General features: G+C 40.2%; 1 protein-coding gene across 1 annotated transcript; it reads left to right on the top strand.

Moving 5' to 3' along the window:
- Positions 1-570: 570 nt before the first annotated feature.
- Positions 571-11,141, top strand: eef1db (eukaryotic translation elongation factor 1 delta b (guanine nucleotide exchange protein)). Its single transcript, XM_080032041.1, has 8 exons — positions 571-654; positions 6,657-6,774; positions 7,187-7,258; positions 8,336-8,417; positions 9,123-9,235; positions 9,349-9,567; positions 10,048-10,242; positions 10,999-11,141. Exons 2-8 carry the CDS (start codon positions 6,661-6,663, stop codon positions 11,035-11,037), a joined length of 834 nt encoding a protein of 277 aa, XP_079888167.1. The 5' UTR covers positions 571-654; positions 6,657-6,660; the 3' UTR covers positions 11,038-11,141.
- The last annotated feature ends 7,621 nt before the right edge of the window (positions 11,142-18,762 follow it).

Below are 18,762 nucleotides of genomic sequence, written 5' to 3'. Positions count from 1 at the left end.
TTCAGATTACTGATAATAAAACATACCAGTTTCAGACCTGATCTCACCACAAGTTTTAACATGCCAGGACAAAGGTTTACAATACAGAAAGTGGTCCTTTAAAATATTATATATCCCATATCTGTCTTAATTTTGTCATGCATGGATTAGCCTACATCCAACTCGTTTTTTCAACCACAGATTTTTTCCTCCAAAATTGTCCTTCATTAATTTCTTTTTTATAGAAGATGCATTGCCTATTCATGGAGTTTCTTTTTAAGTGAAGTAGGCCTATATGTTTAACAAACCAGTGGATAACATGATACAGGAATCTATAAAATACTGTATAACAATAATTTACAATCCACTTTGTAATGTGCAACTACTCCATCAAACCCCTATAGCCTAAGAGCTTTCATATAGCTCACAACTGCATTAAAAAGGGTTACATTTATTAATTTAATTATGTCAAACATTCCACTGAAATTACTTGACCCCTCGAGGTCACAGCATCTGATTTGAGGTAGGGTATCAAAAAAATAAAATAAAAAAATCCTTCGCTCTTCATCCTCTCCCTTCTCCTCTTCCTCCTTCCTGTTGTCACTCTCGGCTGGAGACGCACACGTTTTATTCATCGGCCTGGTTTCTCTCACCGACCAGACACTAAACACAGCAGTAAGTACCGTTAACCCAGGCTGACAGTCGGGGCTTAAGTATTGTTGTACATGTTATACTCGTTGGGTTGAAATTTGGGAATATTCAGTGTATTTATTGTGTATTAAACAGACAGCGGGGACCCGGCGTGTGTTAGCATAGGTTAGCATGCAGGCTAGGTGAATGGGGCAGCCGCTCGTGCTAACCTACACGGCTTCAGTGGTCAACGCTCTTCACTGACATTTACACATGTATGTACAAATGAAAGACAGACGCTTAAGGGCAACATTTTAGGACAACCGGCGTTATTTAGGTGTCACAATTAAATGCTATCCCATCCCATCTACTTGACAGTACTGGATTCTAATTGCTACATCAAAGATGAAAGGTGGCTAATGTTAAGGTTAGCAGGGCACTCCTTTTAAATGTGTTTCATTGTATTTCATTGTGTGATATCTTGCATGACAGGATTTTATTCATGACATTACATTGATCACTTAGTTAAATACGGGAAAGTGTTGCGTTGTATTTTTTTGTATAAAGGACTTCCTTATTTCAATGAATGAACCTAGATCATTTCAGATTTGGGGGTTGCATGCTGTGGATATTATATTTTAAATCCTTAATATAAAATGCATGGGTTGCCTAAATCTATGGTAAGTTATGCCTTTGCCTCACTGTAGTGTCAATGAGAAAATCCCTGTACCCTACTTATGGTGCTGTACAACTGCACATGACTATGCAATACTTGAAAATGTGTGCCCCACAGGCGTGGATGGGATATAATAAAAAAAAAAATCGGAGTAGAGTAAATATTTAGTTGGATTATTCAGCAGGTTTCAAAGCTAGGCTACTCAAGACTGGAGACAAGATTGTGGCCACTTGGCACAGGTTATTCAAGGTCACTGACATACCCAAATCAGGACATTATGGCAATGATGAAACCCAACACTGATTTGATCCCATTCACAAGTTTCTATGTTAATCCAAAACATTTCTGCCTCCGAGCCACAGAGCTCCATTGTTGTCCAAAATCTATTTAAAAAGACATCAAAGATATCGTTAAAAAAAAATTGTATTAAAGTTGTATGAATAAAATGTATAAAAAACAAAAAACATCAAAGAACCGCATCATTGCCCTGGGAGACTTGTTCCTCCTTTTAAGATTAACATGGGCACTGTAGTTTATTTTAAGTCAATCCTACACACACACGCACGCACGCCCTGCCGACAGCAAATCTCAGTCCCAAATGTGGATTATGATATGCTGCTCAAAATAGTCCTCCTGTTTGAGTAACATTTGCTAAACAAAAGTAAAAGTCCCTAGTTGTTGGAGGAAAGAGAAAATGAAAGTGTATCTGTGACAGATAGCCCTCTTGTGTTTTCAAGGGATTAGTTAACAATAAGTATATATACAGCCATACTCCGTCCTATTTAAGAGTACATTTGTTTTTACACTGTCTGTCAATAGATTTGCATCCTAAAATCTATCTCCCATGAAAAAATACACACATAATAAAAAGTTGCGTCCAGTGTGTTGGAGAAATGGAGCATGGCTTGTGGCCTGCATACAAGAGTGCTGTCTTTTCCCTAGGTTTTACCATCACCAGTAATTAGTTATTGACTGGCTAATTGGTTTGAAGGATTTGACTTCAACAGCAGATGATGGTGAGGGAAATAAAACCGTCCCCTCTAACTTCCATTTCAAGAGAGGGGAGAAACAGATGAACGTTTTGGTACGCATCCAAGCTGTTGTTTGCAATTAGAATTTTAACAAATAATAATGCAAGTGTTTTTATTATTCATCATTGAGAGACTAAAAAGGTCATCTTACACTTGGCTTCATTCGTTCTCCTCACCGACATTAAGACATTGTCAAATGAGTTCCTTTTGTAGCACTGCCAATCGACTTAACCACCTTCAGTTTTGTTTATCCTACTATGCCCTTTGTATCGGTTTAAATATATGCAAGGTGGTGATTGTACAATTTCTTTTTCACTGGCTTGCGGTTGACTGGATGAAAAGAACGTGTTGAGCATTTGACTCTTTTACTAGTTTAAGCTCAACACCTTTCACCATGGAGGTGAGTTGAGAACTTTAGTAAGAGTTTCTCATACACATTGAGCAGGAAATGCTTTTCCCAAACACATGCCTTTTTCATTGATGTGTTTTGTGTTGAGGACGACTAACATCCACATGGTGAAACATAAAGGGAATGCATTTCCTGTATTGCAACAGCATAATGTAACGTCATTAAAACGGCATGGCTTGCAGCTCAGTGCATACTGAATTAATGAGTTGTCTTGCATGAGCATGTTGGTGTTACATTTTGCCTTTGATTCATAATTCGGTAAAGATCTGACAGTCCTGTGCTTAGTTTTTAAAGCTCAAAATTCAAGTCATTCAATTGTGAAAGGGAATGTACAATAGAGTTATTAGACAATATGTATCTAAAACCTTTAAAAAGAGATTAATTATCCTCTGCCTGCGTGTTGTGAATGATCACATAAACCAGTCTCTCTTGGTAGTGAAACTGTTGAGTTATGTGTCCTATGAAAGCATAATTAAATAGAACCGGTAAAGCCAACTGTCTTTCTCTCAACAAACTCCCACTAAATACACAGTGGGTAAATGCTGCATGGCCATAATGATATAGTGTTGTATAGTAATGGCACCACATACACTACTGTATTACCTAAAAGGCAGAATAAGCTTAACAAAAAGAACTTGCATGATACATTTTTCTTTGGTCTGGCTAAATATAGTTTAATACATTATTTCTGAGTGTAAATTACTTGTTTGTTTGGGAAGCAGGACCCTGCTAGACTCAAAAGCATGCAAGCCAGTGTTAGTTTTATCTCATTAGTTTGTATTGTTGAGTTTATACTAATGCCGCTTTTCCACCGCACATGTAGCTCGACTCGACTCGACTCAACTCAACTCAACTCGGTTTGGTATCAACACGGGTGGTTTTCCACCGCAAATAGTACCTCCTGGACGTGGGCGGGGTTGTCGTAAGGGGCTGAAAGCCTACTCCGGAGCAAAGTAGCAAAGCAGAAATTACGAGCAGTTGTTGCACTATTAACTGAACCAACCGCCAAAAACACGGATGAAAAATGTTTAAGGAATACCCCCCTTGTATCTGTTTGCTAAAAGAAGTAGAAGAATATTGCTACGGGCCATTAAAAGGGATGGTTGTTGTCCCGATGTGTGACTCTGCCACACAGTCAGCTGTAGGGCATCACATCCCTATGCACGTAAACATGGGCATGATAAAGTTGACTGTTTAGTACTTGTTTCAGGATACGTGTTTTCAAATGCAAGCCGTGTCTCAGCCTGAATATTTTATTGAAGTAATTAGTTCAGTCCGAGGCTTGTAATGTAATCGCTCGCTATCATGTCTGTCCCAGCTGGCTACTATCTATTTAGCCTAGCTGCTAGCTGCCCTACATGTCTCCTCTCGTATGTTTAAAGTAACTTCCCCAACAACCAACACTGGGTGAGCTTAGCGAATATATGGAAAAAAAATTCGGATCTGTGATGCAAATCAAATGAAAGAGAGCCAGAGTAGGCTGCACGCTGTGTAAATACACTCAAAAGTCCCGGAGAGTTGGGGAGAATAAACAACAGAATGAAGCCGGTAGTCTCTGGCCAATCAGAAGCGTCGGCAGACGGCCGGCCACTGATTGGCCAGACAATAGTCTCTGGCCAATCAGTGGCCGGCCGTCTGCCGACGTCACCTTTTAGCATCGGCTCAGCTCGCTTGGAACCTAGAGCGAGGCGATACCAAAAAAGCAGCCGCTACCAGGTACCATGAAATTGCGGTGGAAAAGCCAAAAATGCGAGTTGAGTCGAGTCGAGTTGAGCTGATACCATGCGGTGGAAAAGCGCCATAAGTGAGCTTAGCTGGAAGCTCTCCAAGCTTTTTTGAAGACTTGACTCTAAACTGCCTGCTGTGCATGACACTGACTGGAAATAAGCAAAGTAAAATCCATTCGCTAAACATTTGAGTTAATCTGCATGGTTGTCTTCTCATTTCCTGCATGTTTCTCTGGGACTGATTGGTTGACTGTTTTGTACAGCACTGTAACAAAGCAGAACGCAAAAACTTCAGTTTGACATCGATTCATTTGTATTCCTTGTTCTAATAGATTTATCCCTTTTCCTGCGTCTCACTAACTAACCCAAAAGCCTGTACCTGTTGTTATTCTCTTTCCCCCCCTGCAACGGATCAAAGATGATGTCTGAGAAGAAGATCCCCCAGTCGGATCAGTCGGAGCACGATCAGCCTCCAGGCCATTGTCAGGTGGAACAACGGTCCCCAAAGGCAGCACCGGGCTGTAGGAGCAAGTCTGAATCAGCCAATAGAAACGCAAACACGGCAACATCATCCTCCCCGGAGGGCGGCAGTCTGAACGGAGACGGGAAGCGCAGCGGGAAAAGCCGGCGTCGCAGGAAACGCTCGTCCAATCCCGAGAGTCGCCCTGAGGGGAACGAAGACGATAAAAACAAAGACGAAGAAAGGAAGCCAGACCCAAGGAGCCTCCAGCCATCCGACCCCCGCTCTGCCGGCCTGATCGCTCTGCAGGCCGAGTGCGCTAACGTGTGGCTCGAACGCAGCGTGTACGAGCGAGCCGAGAGCCTCTACCAGCGCTGGTTGGCGGCGAGTTCCTCCAGTGGGACCGCCCAGTCCAAGCGGTCCCCTGCTCCAGCCACAGATAAACAGTCAAACCCTCAATCCACTGAGGCAAAGTCGTCTGCCTCGGGGCCGACCTGTCACCACGTCGTCCAAGACTTGTGGGTGAACAAGACGACCTTTGACAAAGCAGAACGCCATTTTGTCCAAGAGTCCACACAGCCGTCTATTCCAAACTCTCTGGAACTCCCGTCCCCGCCCGGTCCATCCATCTTACCCAGAACGCCTGACGAAGGCTATCAGTCTCTAGCCCCGACTCCGGCAACCCCCGTCGTGGTGGCGACGCCGACCACCCGACAGTCCATTAACGGCCTGCCGCACATTCCCGTAGAGCTCCTCAGAGACGTGTGGCTGGAGAAACCGCTTTACGACCGCGCCGAAGCAGCCTTCTACCAGAGTCTCTACGGCAACAATTCGTCCAAGCGCTCCAGCGGCGCCTCCACCTCCAGAAGTAGTGACCGCCCTCAGAAGCTGGTAGAGGAGGAGGAGGAGGAGGAAGAGGAAGAAGTGGTGGTGGTGGTGGAGGAAAAACGTCCGGCCCCTCAGGGTAAAGCGGAAGTCTTCCACGCGCTGCTTCCTATTCAGGAGGAAGAGGAGCCGCCGGCCGAGGTCCAAGAGAGAGACGCAGCGGCGGGGGCCGGAGTCCGCCACTTCCTCCACCCAGACAGTGAGCGGGTGTGGCTGGACAAGTGGCGGTACGATGGCGCTGAGAGCCGTTTCCATGGGTACAATGCGAGTGACCAAGCTGCTGCTGTGGTGGTGGTGGTGAAGAAGAAGAAAGGGAGGTCAGATGCAGCAACAGCTGCCTCCCCCGCCACACTGAGGGACAAGTATGACCAAACCGGGAGAATGGAGCCGAATCCAGATGTTTCACTTTTATCGTTCATTTAATTGATTTTCTTTCATGGAATCATTTTCTTTTTCCTTTTTTTTTAAGGATGTGTGCCATTATTATTTTTTTTTTTTTTCAATCGTTCGTCTTGTTTTTTTCCCCATTTTTTTTTTTTTTCATTCTTTATTCCTGGTGGTCTGATTTTTAAAACTGACTGAATGTCTGTTGTTTGTATGAACCATTGTTGCGTTTGCCGACTTGACTTCATTTATAGTTTATTTTGTCTCTAGTTGCATTGTGCTGGGCTGTTTGTGGGTAACGTAGATGAAAGAAATGTAATATTTTACACCTCATAAATACATTGCTAATAAAGATCACATATTAAGTTTGAGTATAATAAGTAATATGTTCTCTTTTTTTCTTTTTCCCTGACCTCCTTTTTCCTTTCGTACCTCCCCTATCTTGTCCTCCGTTGCTCTCTCTATCTCTCTGCAGCACCATGACTTCAGTGGACTTTCTTGCCCAGGAGAAGATCTGGTTTGACAAACCTCGCTATGACGAGGCAGAGAGACGCTTCTATGAAGGTGTGAACGGCTCATCACAACCAACACAGGTATGCATATTTTCTGAAGTTCACTTTCTCTCTTTTTCTTTCTGAAAATTTTAAACAGTTCTCAAGTGTGAATAACTTCAGCCGATACCAACATTATTCTCAAAAAAAAAATACATATGTGCCCATGTTTCTTCATTTTAGTTGATGTTTCTAATTTATTTTTTCTCTCACCAAATTAAATCACCTGACATGTTTGTAGCACCAAAGAGAATGATCTTGAATTGTCCAGATTCGGACGGACATAGACTTTCAGTTGCAGTTTACTGTACAGACATACGACTACACTGTACATAAAAGCCTCATCATGATTACAAGAGAAGGCAGAGGCGGCTCTACAAGACTGAAATAAAACACGGCTTACGTTACAGTATTACTGCGTAAAGTAAAGGATTAATCAACATTTTTCTTTTAGGGTGATGGAGGCAACACCATTTTGCAAGACATCGCTCGAGCCCGAGAGAACATCCAGAAGTCTCTAGCAGGAGTAAGTAGTATGCTGTGGCTGCCTCTTATCTCACATTGTACTCAAGCTCGCACTCAATCTTTTTATAGCAGGTGGCTTTGAAAAAAAAGTCCACAATAAAGGAACACACTGAAAGATAGGGTTTATTAAATTCATTTCATGCTATTTGAATATTGTATCTTCAATAATTTCTCTCTCATAGTCACATGATTGCTTTTAGAAATGTATGTGTTTTTTTTATCGGCACTTTGAGCCCAATGAAATGCATTTAGTGCTACGTATCGCTGTGACAGTCTTTCGAGAGATTTGAAACCAGTCCCTTTTTTACCTTGACCTTTTCTCCCTAGTAGTAAAAAGAGCATGTTTGTAGTTAATGTTTCAAATCAGAACACCTATTGTATATTGAGCATTTAATCTGTACATGCTTGTCAGATATGAGCTTGTATTGAATGGTATACATACAGCTGTCATTTGGCTGCTGCTGATAGGTTAAAATAAATTGCTTTGCATAAAGATTTACTTCCAAGTAAAAGTTAGAAGCTTGAGATTATTCAAACTTCACTCAGTAGAGACAAGTGTGCGAGAAATATCTGCCATTCAGCGTGTTTTTTTTTTTTTTTTTTTTTTTTACTCCTCCAGTAGCATGGACTTCTTTCAGTTGTGTTCCTCCTTCCCCTCAATTTTTCATACTTGACAACATGCCCTACCTCCTTCCCAAACAGCTGAAGAATTCAATGTGTTACAGAGTGTCTGGTCAACCTTCCCCGAGCCATCAGTCCCAGCTTGTAAGTGCCACAATGCCTTTGTGTGTCCCTGGAAACACCTCGCTGACCACCATAGAGTGCCACTGGTTTAAATGATATTTTCGTTTGGAGTGTTGCCCTGTCCCTGCTTGTTACTGATTTTTCAATCACGCGCCATAGCTCCTATAAATACTGCTGAGATGGACACTGGCTGGGTGTTGCGTGTTTGCCCTTTGGGGTTTAATTAATAATCCTCGGTTTGATGAAAGGACTAACATTCTGGTTTTGGCTACTAAGTGTTGGTCCTATTTAGAGATGTGTTGACTTCCGTGTCTCTCTGTGTCTTACCGTGCAGAGCAGCAGCAGTGCAGCTGATCAAGGGGAAATCGTCTCTCGCATCCAGAGCCTTGAGCTGGAGAACGGCAGCTTACACAAAGGTGAGCATATTTTTACAGCCAAATAGTGCTTCGAAAATAAGTGATAAATTGAATTATTTGTCAAATACAAATATGTGGATTCAAGCTCCCTTATTATACAGTTTCTTTCTCATTATTATGAATGATCAATTTTTTGTAAATCATTTAAATCGGAAGTTTATTTTTAAGTACATTTTCACATGCAATAAATGTTCTCTTGTATATCGGTCTATACAATAACAATGGAAAAGAGGAGTAAAAAAGTTAGCACTGAAGAGTCAATAACATTAAAAAAGTGAATCAACGTAAGCAATTGTAATATGGCCCCTCTAGATTTGGGAACTTTTTATGGTCTTTTTTTTCTCATATTTTTTGTAAAGTTAACAATTGATTTATTGAAAAAAAAGATTGATTAATGAAAATGTTTTACAGTTATTGTACTTTCATCCACAAATAATCTTCAGAAGTTACCTGTGCTTCTTATCTATACAAAGAGATGAGATTTTAAATCATAGGAATTAGATTAAAAATGTAATTTGCACATTTGAGAAGCTGTAAATGGGCAATATTTAGTGATTTGAACTTGGAAAAATAAGAGGATTAATAAATGATCTAAATATTAATTTAACTTAGATGAACGATTATTAATTAACTGATTTTGTTAATGTTTCAGCAGTATATGTTCATAACTGAAGGTTTCTGCCTCACTGACTCTTGTTTGTTTAGTGGTGGACGACTTAAGAGCTGCACTCTCCAAACTGGAATGTCGAGTAGCGGTGCTGGAGAAATCTCCTGCGGCTGTGACTCCCGCCCCCACTCCTTCAGTTCCCTACACAAACGTGAGTTTTACAAAAACTGCTTTTACCAAAACTTTCATCTTGTGTTTTTAGTTTCCCCAGTACATTACTACAGACACCAGTGTGAACATGGGAATACTTTTAACTGTGTTCAGGGCACCGCGGCCGTACAGCAGAAGACCAGCGCCCCAGTTAAAGAGGCAGAGGCTGAGGAGGAGGAGGAGGATGATGATGATCTTGACCTGTTTGGTAGTGATGATGATGACGAAGAGGCAGAGAAGCTCAAAGAGCAGAGGTTGAAGGAGTACGCAGAGAAGAAAGCCAAGAAGCCCGGCCTCATCGCCAAGTCCTCCATCTTATTGGACGTCAAGCCTGTGAGTTCACACTCCTGATTTACTCAAACCCTGCGTTCCAAATCGCATACTCTTTCTTTTTTCTATTACACATACTACATCTGACCATAAAAATAATCTAGTTAGGATGTAGTAGGCATACATTTGGGACATACTTTTACATATTTATTTCATCATAACATTGTGCATTGATCTTGCCTCTTGCGTCGCGTCCCCGTTTGTTTTCATATGGAGGCTCCGTCGATGTGATGTCACTTCCGGTGCGCACTGGATCGTGGGTCTGAATCGCCCAAATAGGATGCTGTTTACAACACTAAAAATCTTGTCCGGTTATTTCTAACCATACTCAATCTGGCAACAAGAATCGGGACATCCTAAATCTTTTTTCTTCCATACTAAATAGAAGACAGTATGGGTATTGGAACGCAGCCAAAGACTGTTTTTGATCCGAGGTTTGAGACCCAAATCTCATTCTGTCCCCTTTCTTTGTTTCCGTTTTAGTGGGACGATGAAACGGACATGGCGAAGCTGGAGGAGTGCGTGCGTTCGGTGCAGGCTGACGGCCTCTTATGGGGATCGTCCAAACTGGTTCCCGTGGGTTACGGCATCAAGAAGCTCCAGATCGCGTGTGTGGTGGAAGACGACAAGGTGGGAACAGACCTGTTGGAGGAAGAAATCACCAAGTTTGAAGACTTTGTAAGTACCGTGCATTACATAATACAATGTAATAATGAAATGTGAATGTGCACACACACACACACACACACACACACACACACACACACACACACTTAATCTACACTTACTCTTAAACTGATTAGGCAAGAATTAAGTAAAAAAAACAACATTCAAAGGTTATTAGTTGTAGTCTTAAACTGAATGCTCCCGTGTGACACTTTATTATTATTATTATTGTTTTGGGCAAAATAAAATGATCTTAACCAAATTAAATATCCCGACAGTTACACACATTTTATTAAGTACACCTAGGGTTAAACTAATGCAGTATCAGTCAACAAATACAGTTATTTCATTTAAGTCTGTTAGTTAAAATTGAATTTTACTGTGGGGTCTCTTATATTTTGTCCACTCCATTTAAATCACTGAGGTTAGACTTAAAGAATGTCTCTCAATATATCGTTACAAATTGAACCACGCCACAAACTGCAGCCTCAGATATGACATTAAGCTGAATAATCCGCCCCACAACCATTTGATCAAAACCTGAACATGATAGCCTTAAGGGAGGTTGGATGTATTATTGAAATGCACTTCCTTTTTTAGATTGGTGTACCTAAATAAACTGCCAACTTAACATACAATGGGAGTAAATCTTCCATGATGTGGTCAAAATGAGGCTAAAAGTAGGGCAGAAGTAATGTTAACATCTGACATCTTGGTTTCCACAGCCTGTAAACCAGTTTCAAGTTTCTCCTTTTTGCCCCGTTTCAGATCCAGAGTGTGGACGTAGCAGCTTTCAACAAGATCTGATTCCAGTTCGTCTGTGTGTGTCTTTCGTCATGCCTTGTTCCTCTGCTGATTTGTGTCAACGGTTATTAATAATAATAATAATAAAATCCAACACTTGCACTGCAGCTATTGTCTCATAATTGTCATTTAAGAACTTGAAATACCAATGGGCACATTTAACGTTTTTCAATGGCTCTGCGTTTTTGAAGGATCACTTCAACCACATCACAAATACTCATAAATAAATGGTTAATGAAACATAACATTTGTGAGCTGAAATGAACTACTCTTTGTAATGTCCATCTATTTTTAATAACTATTGTATCTTTATGTACTGTTAAGTATGAAGTATTTGACCTTGTCACGTGTTGCAAGCTACAGGAAAGATTTACAATAATACATAACTGGCATTTCTGCACTGAAATGTCTTATTGACCGACATTTTGTGGTATATCTTTGATAAGAGGCTAATGTTTCAGTAGGGCACTTTTTTTTTGAAGAACTGCACAAGATTACCCTGCATAGCAGACATCCATGTGCATTTCATATAATTAGAATATTGTGGAAAGGTTTATTTTGTTCAGTAATTTCATTCAAAAAGTTTCTTATATTTTAGATCCATTACACTAAGTGAAATATTTCAGGCCTTTTTTTTTGTTGCAACACCAATAAAATAAATGGATTTAATATACAGAAATGTTGACCTTCTGAGGGGTATGTTCATCTATTGAATCTGGGACCTTGATTTCCAAATGTCAGTGATGATTGTAGATTGTATGGGTCACTTTTATTTTTGTCAAGGTAAGGACATCAGATGCCCAGTAGGTGGAAGTGTTTAGCCACATGTGAGTCACTCTTCTGGACAGTAAAACATTCCCTTAGTGTTACAGAGAAAGAATAAATATCTACAGTGTGCAAAGGTAAAGGTTTCCAAAAACATTGATAGCCTAGCCTATCAGATCACAGTCTTTATAAGTGCAGGCAGCTGTGTGTATTTTAATGAACAGAGAACAATGTGTGGTTGGGTGGGTGTGACTGACAGTGAGGCAGTGTCCTCTCCACTTCACTGACTTCAGACCAGCATCTCACTCTGCTGTGACCATCACCGTTTCATGTTCAGCCACTATGAAATGTCTCCTTTGGAAAATGTGTATTTCGGGGTACATATTTACATATTTCACTGAGGAGTTAACTTTATATAGAACTTTTTTTAAATAGCAATTATAACATGTTGAAGGGAGAAAAAAATAGACAGATCTAACATTATCCTATAAAACAAGTCTGCTGTGCACGAACGTACAATGCGATGGTGGCACTTAAATACATGTTTTTAAAGCTCAGTCTGAGGCAAAACAACTTTCATTACAATTTTTCAACACAGACAAAATGTTAGCCTTGTAAACGTCAGGAGGATACGTTGCCTGGGGGGCACAAATGTCTCCATCGTTTCGTGCCAATACATTCAGCACATGTTGAGATAGTTTACTATATGGGTGAAAACTTTGTCCGCAGATGAAAGTTTAGGAGATCCCTAAAGTGACTAGAATGCATTGTGTAGGGCTCATGAATATGTGATAGTAATACATCCCACTAATATTTCAGCCTGGAACAAAGTGGTGGACAAACACATATTACTTTCCTTAAAGTGTGACTGAAAAACAAGCACTAGGCTACAAAGTACACAAGCCACTTACTAAAACAAATGTATTCATATGATATTGAGGCCCAAATCCTTTGCATGAAGCTGCTCTAAAGTCAAAGAACAACATACTGTTTATCAGTAAACAAGGTTAAAGTTGCACGTAAAACTGTACAAAGATGTTTTTTAGTTCTTGAACATGAGGTTGGGGGTTAATGAAGTGAGTTACTAACAGACCAGTAGTACTAAAGTGTCAGCTTGTTAGTATCATACACTAAGTCCTGCCTGCGGTGACCTTTTGAAACAAAGAGCAAACAAATAAGAAAAAAAAACAAAGAAAAAACAAGTCAGCTCTTTGTTCTGCTGCATTTGATCATCAGAGTTCCTCCACGCGTAAAACAAAAAGAGCACTGATCCAGAAATGTGTGAGAATTTATCAACTGACTGTTGCCATTCGCTGTTCTTTTTTTTTTGCTTAGTTTATTGTTTTTCTTTTATGTGAGGCACTTGATTATTTTTACTCAGCTCTTGAGGGGAGCGCAGTATGTTGGAGATGAAACCAGACTGAATTTGGTGTAATTCAGGCTTCAAATCTATAGTTTCATTTTCTCAACATCAAAATAATTATTAGTTAAAATAACAAGTTGATTTGCATTAAGAAATAATTACACCTCACTGTTTAATTATATGTTATTCCCGGAAGGAGAAGAAAAATGGCTTTTAAAGACCGCTGCATTTTACGCCTTGTTAAAATAACTGTATTTTGCAGTTAAGCCCCCTGTGGCCTGTGTTACTGCACAGACAGTTAACAGCATGTCTGTCTGATTGCCTGTGGTCTATACATTCCGCCACTCCTATCCTGTTTAGAGGGTTTCCTTTTGACAACCTCCCCCCCATAAAAGAGGCCCTTGTCTGGGCTTTGAGTGACCCCTCGATGATGGATGAAAGGATAGAATGATGGAGTATGGAGAGAAGAGGCTGTAAAGGACATGTACACAGAGAACCGTGACTCATCTCATTCTGTCTGTTTGGTCAAGGCAAAGTCAGAGAGACACAGCCACTTGGTGCTGCGAGAGACGGGAGCAATTACAGTGGGAGACGTCTTAGCCTCCAGCAGAGAAAGAGAGAGAGAGAGAGAGAGAGAGAGAGAGAGAGAGAGAGAGAGAGAGAGAGAGAGAGAGAGAGAGAGAGAGAGAGAGAGAGAGAGAGAGGCAGGAGAAGAGTCACAGAAAGGAAAAGGAAGGCGGTGAAACTCAAGGGACCTCTGACAAGGGGGAAAACAAAGGCAGCACAAGGAAATACAAATGTTAGCTAAAGACAAAAAACGTATTTTAACTTAACTTAGATTTCTGTAACTTTATAATTTAAAAGGGCACGTAACTTGCTTTGGGTTATAACCGTTAAAGAATAAAGATCCTTGGTGGCCTCTTTGTCAAGCCAGTGAGAGTTCTAAAGGAAGAGTCAGCTATTCTGGAGAACACTCGTTGACTAAATCACTTGTTGTCAAACAGTGAATATCTCTGAAACACTCCATACTTCCTGTATGGAATGTAGACTGACACACACACACACACACACACACACACACACACACACACACACACACACACACACACACACACACTACACAAATCAAGTGCTGTGCATTGACACCAACTTTTTTACCCCACCTTGCAGTCCCAATAAATTACAACCCAATGCAATAAACAAAGTAGCTTCCTTTCACAAAGAAGATGAAGCTCCTTCAGGTTATATTTGCGGAGCGTGCTGAAAATAATATGTTAATCAGTCTATTAATCAATAATCTGTCATCAGGAACTCTTGAAAGGTTTTGTTGGATCGCTTGTGCAGCGTTTTGTGCTGAAGCCACTTTGTAGATTTTGGTATTACTGTGTGTGTGAAGCTGTTTGGAGCCCTCTGTCACACACACACACACACACACACACACACACACACACACACGCACACACACACACACACACAGTTGTAATCTTCCTCCCATGCTAATCAATACACCTGATAAGAACTCCATCCTCCGGCCAGCTGGCAGTGACTAACGCTCTGCCAGAGTCATGAGGGAGAGAGAAAGAGAGGATGACAAACCATGGATGGTGGATAGGCAGGTGTGCATAGTGTGTGGGTGACAGTCAGAAAAACTCAACCACGGTTTCTGCCTGTTTCCAGTAACAGCAGTGGCTACGGTAATATTCTTGTCAGGCCGCCATAAGAACTTTTTCGTAATACTTGCCTGTGAAATACTTGCCTGTTGAAATAAAGGTGAAATTACAAAAACATTTTAAAAAGAAAATGTAATTCTCAGACAACAGTTATTTCTGAAGCCCAATACACTGCATCAAAGTTTCATGACACATGCACAGGGACAGACTACAGTTTTTTTTGTTTGTTTGGGTTTTCTGACCTTTCATCTGACTCACAGTTGAATGTGTGTGACTGCACACACACACTGCAATGGTTTCCTAAAGACATACCCACGTTGTTGATGCTTCACGTAGCTCAGAGTGTATCTTAGAACTTGGGAAGGACCTTCCACATGAACACGTTATGTTTTAAGATAATTGCCTGGGTTGGATAATCTGCACCGGGGAAAAGGTCACAGGGAGTTTTTAATCCTTGAGTTCCTCATCATACACATCACATATGGATGGCATTTAGAAAGAGAGGCTAACTAGTGTGTGAACAGTGTGTAATAGGCTGTATTATAGCCTACACTGCATTAATGTTACATATTCACTTTGTTATACAATAACAAAGAACACCTAATTATTAATTTTCATGCTGCTCTGAAAATAACTCATCCCAGAGCTCATTTACGGCGGAGGCGTCTTGTCTGATTGCTCGACTAATTTTGCTTTCAGATCTCTCTGCTGTGTTCTCATACGAATAACACTTGAACATTAACAACAATATATCTACAGCACCGATAACAATTTACATAAGCCTCACAGAGTATCATACAATGCCAGACTAATTGTTTTTGGGGCTTTTAGACCACGGTTTGCCTGTTTATTGATTGGTGCTTTTTAACATTTGGGATGCTGTTTGTGTGACTGTGGATGGGGTAAGCTGCGCACCAAATGAATCGCCCTAGTTTTCAAATCAAGTGTCGTGAAGAAACTTGTTCAAACTTCCTCCAACCCAACTAACGGTCCCAAACGTAATGATTCATTATGCATGATGAGGCCTAGATTCCTTTGTAGAGAAATGCATCATCATCCTTTTGAATTAATAACTAATGATGTGACCTTTGTGTCTTAGCTGATTGGATGTTTACACCACTGATACGGGAGGTCGGTAAATAAACCGCCCACAGTCATCCATAATATCCTCAAGATTTTTCCTCTTGTCGCGTCTCCACACAGAAGCAAACAACGAGGCAGAGGACACGAGAGCCCGTCTTGACTGACGACTGACACAGATTTAGAAGGAAAAATAAATCTGAAAAAGACAACAACTCCGTCATAACAGGAAGTTGGCTGGTAAGGGCTGAGTGGGAGCAGGGGCAGGAATGACAGCAAAGGAAAGATATAAAACAGAGGAAGAGGAAATGCCCAGAATAAATAAGGAGAAAAAAAAACAGTAGCCTGCAACACTCAGAAAGACACAACAAAGTGACACAAAACAAGGAGTCTTGATCAAGTCTATTTGCAGATTATTTAAAAGGTTACACAGTCATAACATGAGTTGATACAATAGGAGAATAAAAAAAGGTAAAATCATTCATTTTGATTTTTGTAGCATATTTTCCTTACATTAAAAAGATTTAATTTTTTTTAAAGATATATTCGGTAAAAAGAGTCCCAGGTTTGCTGGCTGTAGTGGTGCATTCACAAAGCCCTTCATGTGCAGCGTTTAGCTTCCTTCATTCATCACAGTCGCTGAAATCATCATCGACAAACCACAAACAACATAAAAAGCAGAAAAGTGAGGTTATTTCCTCTTTCATCCAACTCAGACAATGCTAAATAACTAAAAATCTATGCGTGGATATCCAAAATAAATCACTTTCCTTCATTTGTTTAGAGCACAAAGCAATTTGCATATTCACAGATATTATCAAAAGAGCGATAGAATATTTTCACTAAAATGTACATCCACTTTTCCTTCAACAGGAAAGACTAAATAAATCTACTGTAGTGGTTTCAAACGGATCCGATCCATGATGAGTGGAACTCTGTCTTACATTTTTTTGACTATTTTCTTAACTCTTGTGTTTTTTATAAAAGAAAATAAACAAGAAATGTCATTCAGCATCTTATTGCTTTTACATTCTGACTCTCGACGACAAAGACGACAGAAACAATTCAAGGTACAACAGTGTTTTTTTTCAAAGGCATGACATCGTATTTTTTATGTTTCTGTATTTGTGTTTCTTATTGTGCTTTTCTCTACAGTTTACAGCGAGTGGGACTGAGTCATTTGGCAAAATGTCGATATTCAAGTTCAATTATTAAAAACAAAACATAAGTTTTTGATGTAAAAATAAAATGTTATATATGTGTGATTGATACAAGACTTTTGTGACATTGTTATTGTTCAAACTGCAAAAAAGTAAACGTTTCTGTGTTTATCAGTGATTTCTACCCCTTACATTTTTTTAAATTTTTAACTCTTGCCCTACGATCTTTAAGGGTCGGTCCACTCTAAATGTCAAAACATTTCTCCCAGTTATCCAGCAATGCAAACTGTAAATATCCACCGCTGAAACATTAACAGTGGAGATACATTTTTGTGGATTGTTAAATATACTGTGTTTAGCTTGTCGAGTGACATCAGCAGTTTTGCTACAGCTTTAAATTGAATGGGGAGCTTTATATTAGGACACATTTGGATGACAAAGTCATAGGGACAGACTGGGAGATAAAGGATGCTTTGTCTATTCCAGAGTCCAGCTCCACATTCCTCTCATTCTGCTGGCCAAGATCTGAACAGGATGGGATTTGAAACCAGTTTGCTTGTCCCTCTTCACGTTACATTACTCTACTACCTTGTTACGAAGTGTTTTCACTAGTACTTTAACTTTATTATTATTATTTTTTTACTTTTTGGTTAGTGAATGAAACGAAAATAAGCTCACCAGAATCTAAACTTTGGGAGCGATTACGCGACATGACAACACAAAAAAACAACCTGTCTGACTGAGCCGCTTACTTGTATCTTTGGTCTGTCTCTTAATGATCTGCTGGAATAAAATACACCTCTTTCATCTCTTTCTGTTGACAGCTCGTTATCTCTACCCACCTTCTCTCAAAACACTTTTTTTTTTCACCAGCCCGAACATCCACTCACCCGTCTGTCTAACAGGTTTTTGGTAGGGGTAATAATGATCAGCTTTCAGTTCAGCTCATTAAAGAAGAAGGATTTTGTTTTTGTCAGCAGCCAACAATTTGGATCAACTCTGCTCCCAGTCCAGAGATACGCTCATGTAACGGAGCGGGGCTTCAGTGCCACTGATTTGCTGTTTTGTTTCTAATGATATCAGCTGATTGTAAGCGAAGCCATTCTTAACTGGTGCACAAAAAAAAAAAATCTGTTGGTATCTTTTGCAGTGAAAAGATACTAACATGTTGTAGAATAACAAAGAGCTGATCCGCTGCTTTTCATATTGATTGTGTCCAGAGGAGGCTGTTAAACGAACATGGTCTTCTGGTGGAAAAGTTCAAAATATGCTTCCAGTCACAAAATGCATTGATTGAAAATGCAAAACATCTATTTATGTCAAATTTCCTCCCCAAAAAATGAATTTTTGCACCAGTCTTTTAATTTGTTATTAAATTTTTTTTTGACTAAATTACCAAGAAATTCCAGCACCTGACACCTGTTGATTGAAATGCTGATGAATACTCTTACTGTCTAGGTTTAAAAGGTCAAAGTCTGAGCCAGAGGCTGGTGTAGGAGGGAACAAGTCTGTGTTACTTCAAGTCCCACTGGACCAACCAGGGATTCCAAATTCATAAAATATGGATGAAGCTAAGGGTCAGAAGTCCAGGCCAAACTCTGACTGAAAACACTGCTTGTACCTACTGAACTGAAAGTGACCCCCCCTCCCACCCCCCAACTAAAACCTTTCAATCTCTAACACATCCACA

This window comes from Ammodytes marinus, assembly GCF_949987685.1.
Source record: "Ammodytes marinus genome assembly, chromosome: 8".
Lineage (NCBI taxonomy): Eukaryota > Metazoa > Chordata > Actinopteri > Uranoscopiformes > Ammodytidae > Ammodytes > Ammodytes marinus.
Note: the sequence above shows the minus strand (reverse complement) of the source record. Positions and strands in the feature narration are given on the sequence as shown.

Coding starts and splice junctions, on each gene's coding strand:
- eef1db (XM_080032041.1), top strand. CDS start 6,661: ATGACTTCAGTGGACTTTCTTGCCCAGGAGAAGATCTGGTTTGACAAA. Junction 6,775..7,186: donor GCTCATCACAACCAACACAG/GTATGCATATTT, acceptor TTTTTCTTTTAG/GGTGATGGAGGCAACACCAT. Junction 9,236..9,348: donor CTTCAGTTCCCTACACAAAC/GTGAGTTTTACA, acceptor AACTGTGTTCAG/GGCACCGCGGCCGTACAGCA.